The 7613-nt window shown below is 37.2% G+C and overlaps 2 protein-coding genes across 2 annotated transcripts; both read right to left on the bottom strand.

The window, feature by feature from the left end:
• Positions 1 to 2129: 2129 nt before the first annotated feature.
• Positions 2130 to 3749, bottom strand: LOC102222764 (cystatin-B-like). Its single transcript, XM_005797864.2, has 3 exons — positions 3575 to 3749; positions 3365 to 3466; positions 2130 to 2445 (listed from the first exon to the last, which is right to left on the bottom strand). The coding sequence occupies exons 1-3, from the start codon at positions 3641 to 3643 to the stop codon at positions 2317 to 2319; spliced, it is 300 nt and encodes a 99-aa protein (XP_005797921.1). The 5' UTR covers positions 3644 to 3749; the 3' UTR covers positions 2130 to 2316.
• A 616-nt stretch (positions 3750 to 4365) lies between these two features.
• On the bottom strand, positions 4366 to 6675 carry LOC102222512 (cystatin-B-like). The gene is made up of 3 exons (XM_005797863.3): positions 6485 to 6675; positions 6286 to 6387; positions 4366 to 5216 (listed from the first exon to the last, which is right to left on the bottom strand). Exons 1-3 carry the CDS (start codon positions 6557 to 6559, stop codon positions 5088 to 5090), a joined length of 306 nt encoding a protein of 101 aa, XP_005797920.1. The 5' UTR covers positions 6560 to 6675; the 3' UTR covers positions 4366 to 5087.
• Between the last annotated feature and the right edge of the window lie 938 nt (positions 6676 to 7613).

Here is a 7613-nt window from a genome sequence, read left to right as displayed (position 1 = left end):
AGAAAATGCAGAGTGTGTGCAAAGCAGTAATCACAGCAAAAGGTTGCTACTTTGAAGAAACTAGAATATAAGGGGTATTTTTAGTTGTTTTACACTTTTTTGTTTAGTGCATATTTCCACATGTGTTATTCATAGTTTTGATGCCTTCAGTGTGAATCTACAATGTCAACAGTCATGAAAATAAAGGAAACTCGTTGAATTAAAAGGTGTGTCCAAACTTTTGGTCTGTACTATATATATATATACTGTATATATATAGTGTATTATGGTAAAACAACAAAATGGGTGCAGCTGCAGGCAAAATAAATGAAGAATAATGAAAATGGGAAGCCCTCCAACCATCATTGATACAAGGAACTAAAGAGCACAGAGGACGGAACCATGCTGATGAATGAACCATCAATTCATTCAGGTGTGGTGAACCAGGGAAAGAACAAAAACAGACAGGAGCACAACCACTGAATCTGGACATTATTTCTCTTCTGCTGGCTAGAGTGATGAAGGGAAAATGTAAAAAATAGACTGTTTTCGGTTAAAAAAAACAACAAAAACTTTGGATCAGCACTTTTCAACATTGAGAAAATAAGTCAATTAGTTCCTCATCTTGAATGACGACAAACAGAATTTTGACATCACTTATCCTCTTGAAAAATGCATCCAAATACAGGTCCCCGTAGCATGAAACATAAGTTTTTATAATCACCTAACAACTGGGTTTTTTTCCAACAGTCACCTTATTGTGGTGGTTTCAGGCACAACAGGGAGCTGCCCACGTTTTTCAAACGAGGACAATAAAACCTTTAAGTCTGCTCTGACCAGCAGGTTAATCATCTTTGCCTTTGCAAGAATTTCCATGCTGACACTTAGCTTTGCCTTTTCAGTGTCTGCTGAATTTTAAAATTAGGAGGTTTCTTTCGCAATTAATGTTTTTAGCCTTTATTTTAGCAACCTAACTTTTACTCAGATTTCTGCTTCACTTCAGCGTTTTCAGTAAATTTGAGCTGCTCTCTTTTGGGTTCAGGTTACAGAACAAACTTTTTTTCTTTACAAATACTTTTAGTATATGCTTGCACAGTTTCTAATAAGAGAATGGTGTACTTTTGTTTATGACCATCTCTATGGCAACATCTGAGTCTGCAACTTGGCTCATTATTTTTTAGCTGAAATTTGTTATGTTAAAAGGTATGTACCCCTCAGATTTGTTGTTTTTGCTTCTTTTTTTTTTGTCAAAGTGACTGTTTTAGATAATCAACTTCATTTAAATATTAAACAAAGATAGCCTGAGTAAATTCTGATTTTGCTTAAGAAAAGAAAAAGCTGTTCAAACAAAGCTCAACTTGTCTGAAAAATAGGCCAGAGGACAACCAACGATCTTTCACCAAAAGCTCAAACAATCTCAGGTGGAGCCAACAGGTTCTTTAAAATGTGGAGAAAAACTTGTTCCCACCAACACAGTGACCGGGAATGTTCAGCATGTGACAGTATCATTTTTCTTTGGGGTGTGGTGAGATCCATGGTTCAATACATATGCTTGTCAAGACATGAAACTAATATTATGTCTTACAAAGACATTGAGTTCAAAATGCTGATTATAAAATTGATTCCCATGCAAACCTGCCAAAAGATTTTGTTTATGGCACAGACCAAATTCAAATCATAAAAAAAAACACAAACTTTGAGTAATGGAAATGAAATTATGTGAGAATTTTATGACAAATCCATAAAGTGCCTGAAGCCACATCAACATTTTCAACAGTTCTAACATTTTCAACAGACTGACAATAAGGAAGATTATTTTGTGCCTGCCACTGCAATGTGGCTCATTTCCTACAAGAAGGGATAAAGTCCACATCTCTGCAGGTTGTGCAACAGGATGATAAAAGCCAGGAAAGGAAAGCTGTGTCTCAAGCATTCCGCTTTTTCTTCATTTTAAAAACATTTAAGACTTTTGTCTCGAAAGTAAACAGTTGTTAGGATGCCTGTGCTCAGGAGACGGTACATTTTGTGAATTTACTCTTGTAGGATGAAGAGGAAAAGATGTTTCAGCTACTTTCCCATATATCTACCATATTCATATTTTGAGATCTTAGGCAACTACAACAGCAAGGGCGGAGAAAAACAAGTCAAAATTCAATTTTCACTCGTTTATTCAAACATATGGTACAAAACGATTTCCGTAACAGATTTCATTCATGATCCACACTGAACACATGGTCAGTTACTACAGTATGAGAGTAGAAAGATGGCGTGGTTGGGGAAGATTAGAAGGAGGACGCAGTGTGTAGGCACTGGAGGGTTGTTTGGAAAGCCTGTTGTTCAGAAGTACTCAATGGGGTCCTGGTGGCTCTTGGAGAGCTGAATATTGGTCAGCTCACAATCCTGTCCGTGGCATGGGAGTTTCTTGAAAACACGGATGTGAATATGCTCGTCACCTCCGACATGGACCTGAAAACAATTCAAGCTAACAGTTTACACTGCACTCACTTGGGCAAACCCTTAATTATGTATAATAATATGTAATACTACTTGAACTTTTTCATATTGTCACAACAGATGACACGAACAACAAAAACAATAGAGAGATTGTGCTCTATCTAAAGCATTAAGAGTTGCCACCTCAGATTTTTTTTCGTCTTAAAAGGTGAAAATAATAATAATAATAAATAAAAAACATGCATGGTTCTTCTACTTTGAGATTATGCACTAGTTTGTGTGTTAAATCCATGCCCTCACTTAATACTACATTACCCACGATGCACTTGTTTGTTTTGTAGTTCCACTCGCTCATAGCTTAGCAATTTGCAATTAGTGCATGTTAGATGCACACAGCCTGTTACATTGTGTTTGTCTATGGTATGTACCAAAGAAAGAAGCGTTAAAAGTGATTAAATTTAGACTTGAATCCCGGGCAACGGAGGACGAAACATGAAAAAGATAAAGACTATTGTAAAATGCAACTACAAATGCTAACAAAGCAGTTGTTCCATTTCTCTTGGTGCTGGTCTGAATCTGTTTCCGGGTTATATCCGGCAAACCAAAAGGTGTCCTGCACCTTTTGCACAGGAGCGACTCCGTCTCAATAGTAGTAGCTGTGTATCTACGCCTCTGGTTTCGGTCATGCTAGGCGAATCGTAAGGAAAGGATGAGTCATGGCAGATTCACACAATTAAAAAAAAAAAAAAATCTGGGATCCTTTCTGCTGTCAACTGCTAATAAGACAGTAACTACAAGTACTGTTGACTGTTTCCAGCAGCCAACCACATAGATCATCAGAGAGAAAATAAGGCATTTATTGTATGTAAAAGCTTTCAGGGTTGCATCTTCACATAACATCGCGCAGTCATGTGTGATCTGCCTGATCTACCTTTATGAAGAAGTTGGTCCCCGCTACAACCTGACTCTTGTAGCTCTTGGCGGTGAAGGTCTCATAGGTCTTTCCTGCTTTCTGCTCCACTTTAGTCTTCATCTGAAAAACAACGAGACAGCAACAAGGAAAAAGTCAGACAGGGCTGACTTGAGCAGGTCTGCTTTTAATTTGCAGTATTTTTTAGTCAAGAAGCAGGTTTTCCCTTACTGTATTACATATCTCCTGAATTTCGGCCGTGGCGTCCTGCGCCGCTGCTGTTGTACCTCCACACAGCATGTTGACTAGTCAGTACAAATGCGATAAACGACAGAAAACCAAGAAATATCCAACCAGTCTGTCTGTGAGGCTTTTAAGTTGAGTCAGTAAATCACATGATGCAGCGGCTCCTTGGAGTGTACCATCACAAAGTGGAGAGAGGTGTGTTTTTATTTTAATTTAGACTCCGATGACAATGGTAGAATGAACAAACAATTGCATTGGTTTCTAAATGGAGGCTAAGCAGCATTGATATAGTATTGATTTAAGCTTTCTACGCTTTTCTTTTTAAAGGCACAGGCATTCTACATTTCACATGCTTCCCTCATCTGACTCGCGTGGTTCAGACAGAGGAGTGGATCCTTCACTGACACAGCTGGCTTAATTTTGAGGCCCAGTTCTCCTGGTAATAGCGGAATGAGGAGAGAGCTTTGGGACAAACATGAGTCATGGTGAAACCCAGAAACCAAACACCTCACTCAGTTCTCCTTCCTCTTTGCCTCTTTCCACCCTCCGTTCCCCCTTTTTTCAGTTACAGATACTGAATTGAAGTTTATTGTGTCGTTTATTAACTAGCAATATGTTTTAATCCCGGCTGGAATAACATATGAACAAATAAATACAATGTAGTAACACCTTAAAATCAAGAAACTATCACACATTAAATGAAGTGTAAGAAGATAAGGAGCGACTTTGGATCCAAGTCGTCTGTCAATAGTTTGAATTATATTCCAAGAAAACTATTTGCATTTAAAGAACCAGTTTTATTCAGTTACCTGACATCTAAAGAGACAAAACAATAGAGTGTTGAGCATTAGGGAGTTGTTATAGAGTTGCAGCATTAAATGACACAATAGCATTAACTTTCAGAATTTTCCAAGTTCTTTAAACAGCCTAAGACAAAATTCCTCCATTCCATTCATATCAACCACAATTATACATTCTTACAACTGAACCAAAAAAAAAAAAACCTTTACTTTTACATTACAGGAGTTGTTGAATTTCACATCCAAAAAAATAATAACCCCGATGAAGCTGCACTCCATTGAGGTATGTTCTTCATATGCAATATACTTAAGAACAGCTGCAGACATATGAGTCATCATTTGTCTGCAGGGAGTATTGCGTGCAAAACAATAAGGAACATCAGTCACAAGATGCAACCGAGATGTAAATAATGGTAAAGATCAGGGATTGCCAAACTGCTTACAGGCTCATATTTTTAAGTCATAAAGCAGGGAGCGTGGCAGAATAACCACATCATAAAACATGTGATTTGCAGGAGTTAATTTCAAGATTCTCTCTAAGTAAGCTGTCACAGATAAAGAGGAGTAAACAGTTTACAAAAGCTGATGGCTGTATTTTACTAATACATGAGCTTCTCTTTGCCTCATCGTTGCTGGATATTGATGATTTGATGTCTTCACTGCTGGCCGCCGGATCCCGTGCCTGGACTGTGAACCTTTTAAAAGTAATCAATGGAGTCATGGTGGCTCTTGGAGACCTGTATGTCTGATAGCTTAAGATCTCCTCCATAACATGGGAGTTTTTTCCAAACACGGAGGTGAATGTAATCATCTCCACCAATGTGGACCTGAAAGGGACACCATAAACTAAGTTAAACAGAATCCTTTCATGTATTAAAAATGGTAAAGGAGAGTCTGCATGCAGTGACATCAAGGTGATGTCCTTCAGTTGGGGAAAAACAATGTAATTAATGCTAAATGTGGTTACCTGACGACCATTCTTTATATTTGTGGCAAAATTGGTGTCTTACAGTAGCTTCTAAAAGTAATCACTGACAGTTGGAGCTTTTTACATTTTGTCACATTACAACTTGAATGCATTTTGGGGATTCCATATTAGATGAAAGTGAAACAGATTTTCAAAAATTCTGTACAAATATAAATCCAAAAAGTGCATAATGTATATATTCTGATACAACTATAATTTAGTCAGCTAATTAATTAGACATAGATCATTCAATCTTAGTAAACTACAGCTACTCTGATCAGGGAAGACCAAAGCTAAGCTCTCTGGCTTGCATAAAAACTAACAGTGCACATCATTTTGAACAATCCATTTGAGGAAGTGTGAAAAATGGTGATGGCAGCATGATGCTGTGAGTATGGTATTCTTTGGGAGGGACATAAAAATTGGTTAGACTTATTGGGGAGATGGGAGAAGCTAAGTACAGATCAAACGTGGAATCAGACAACCATTCTTTATATTTGTGCAAAAGAGCTTGGCAGAAAGTATATTCATGTGCTAGAACGGGACATTCAAGTTCAGCTTTAGCTATTGTCCAAAGAACACAGGAATAAAAGCAGTCTCAATATGTAGGAGTATTAGAGAGAAAGTAGTATATAATTTTTACTTTGACTCCTGTCTGTTATGTTTCTAAAAGCATTGGAAATGTCGCTGAAACTTGTGGTTGTAATGTGACAAAATGTAAAATAGTTCAAGGGATGTTGACTATTTCTGCAGAGCACAAAGCATTAAGCCATAGTAAATTAATAAATTAAAATGCAATAACTTGCCAGCTGTTAATTTCGAAAGTTTATGTGTTCAATTGGATGTTGAAAGGACTCAATGGTTAAAGTACTTCACTATCAAGGACAAGATGCCTTAAACTAAAGTTGAACTTCTACAGATAAAATTGCCTTAATGAAGTAGTTTGTCCCAGCTACAAGCTGAGTCTTGTAGTTCTTGGCTGTAAAAACATCATAGGTCTTCCCTGCTTTCTCTTCCACATCAGGCCTCACCTGAGGAAAAATAAGGAGACAACATAAAAATTAACCACCCCAGAGAGTAGGAAGGGTTCATGTCCAAATAGGTGTGGCAGTAGAGGAATGTGCTTACTTTATCACAGATCTGCTGAACATTTTCATCGGCATCCTTTGTCTCATGGGATATCCCCCCACATTTTATGTCCATGGCAGACTTTAAAACAGAAATCAAACTAAACTTGTCGAGAAAACCACTTACTGTGTGTGATCCAGATAGGAATTCAAGCAGAGAGCTGAGCTAATGTTGGTGGACTGTACCATTTCTTTGAAAGGAAAGGGGAGGAGGGGAGCGTTGCTTCTTTAATGCTTACTTGAGCAAATTAAGAAAATACTTGTTTACTTTACATGAATTATCCATATGGTGTAGGAAGCTCTATTTGCCAGGAATGAAAAGAAAATAAATAGTTTAACACCAATGTTATTTTTACGGTCCATCCACATAGCTCAGTCCCTTACAGAACAGCTGACTTTACTGAGGGAAAAAACCGACTGTGCAAGGAAGCAAAGGTCCGAGTGGGTGTATAATGTCAAATGCTACTGAAAGTCTTTTCTGTTTCCAATTTTTACGGCGTGTTTGTAGCAAATATGTTGCAGGGACGGATTTTTATTATGAGAAAAATTCACACATTAAGCTGCTCTGTGAACAGTTTGTGTATGAATACTCTTCATAAGTTGTCAATGTGTAAATAATGTGTGGAAACAATAAATTAAATCTTTACGTTAAAATCAGTTTTCGTACCTGCTACATACAGCACTGAAGGCAGAGGAGGAAAAATCCTCTTTCTTTCTGGGTAAGATCTCCAATACCAGAGGACCAGGCTTCATCTTTTATTTGCAAACATTTTCTCCCTGCTTTGAAAAAAATCTACATCTGCTAAAAAAAATTAAGGAAAACATGTCATTTATCACATAGGATGAAAATGAAAACCAAAGACTTTCTTGTCACAGTACAGTTCTTATCTCCTTTTCTTGATTAAAGTCAAAACATATTCATCTTCTTTCCTACATTCTTTGCAATGTTTTGGGTCGCCAGAAGATGGCGCACATAGCTAATCTGTGACTGGCTAATACAACTCAAGAAATTAAAATATTGTCAAAAAGTTTTTAAAAATGTGGTAAATTATTACAGTAAGTGAAGCTCGTACCATATAAATTCAGAACATTAAGTGAAATATATCAGTCTTTAATTCTTTAAAACCTTT

This window comes from Xiphophorus maculatus, chromosome 21 (genome assembly GCF_002775205.1).
Source record: "Xiphophorus maculatus strain JP 163 A chromosome 21, X_maculatus-5.0-male, whole genome shotgun sequence".
Classification (NCBI taxonomy): Eukaryota; Metazoa; Chordata; class Actinopteri; order Cyprinodontiformes; family Poeciliidae; genus Xiphophorus; species Xiphophorus maculatus.
This window is presented reverse-complemented; position numbering and strand designations above follow the sequence as displayed.

Coding starts and splice junctions, on each gene's coding strand:
- LOC102222764 (XM_005797864.2), bottom strand. CDS start 3,643: ATGCTGTGTGGAGGTACAACAGCAGCGGCGCAGGACGCCACGGCCGAA. Junction 3,467..3,574: donor TTCAGGAGATATGTAATACA/GTAAGGGAAAAC, acceptor GTTGTTTTTCAG/ATGAAGACTAAAGTGGAGCA. Junction 2,446..3,364: donor GGACCAACTTCTTCATAAAG/GTAGATCAGGCA, acceptor AATTGTTTTCAG/GTCCATGTCGGAGGTGACGA.
- LOC102222512 (XM_005797863.3), bottom strand. CDS start 6,559: ATGGACATAAAATGTGGGGGGATATCCCATGAGACAAAGGATGCCGAT. Junction 6,388..6,484: donor TTCAGCAGATCTGTGATAAA/GTAAGCACATTC, acceptor ATTTTTCCTCAG/GTGAGGCCTGATGTGGAAGA. Junction 5,217..6,285: donor GGACAAACTACTTCATTAAG/GCAATTTTATCT, acceptor TGTCCCTTTCAG/GTCCACATTGGTGGAGATGA.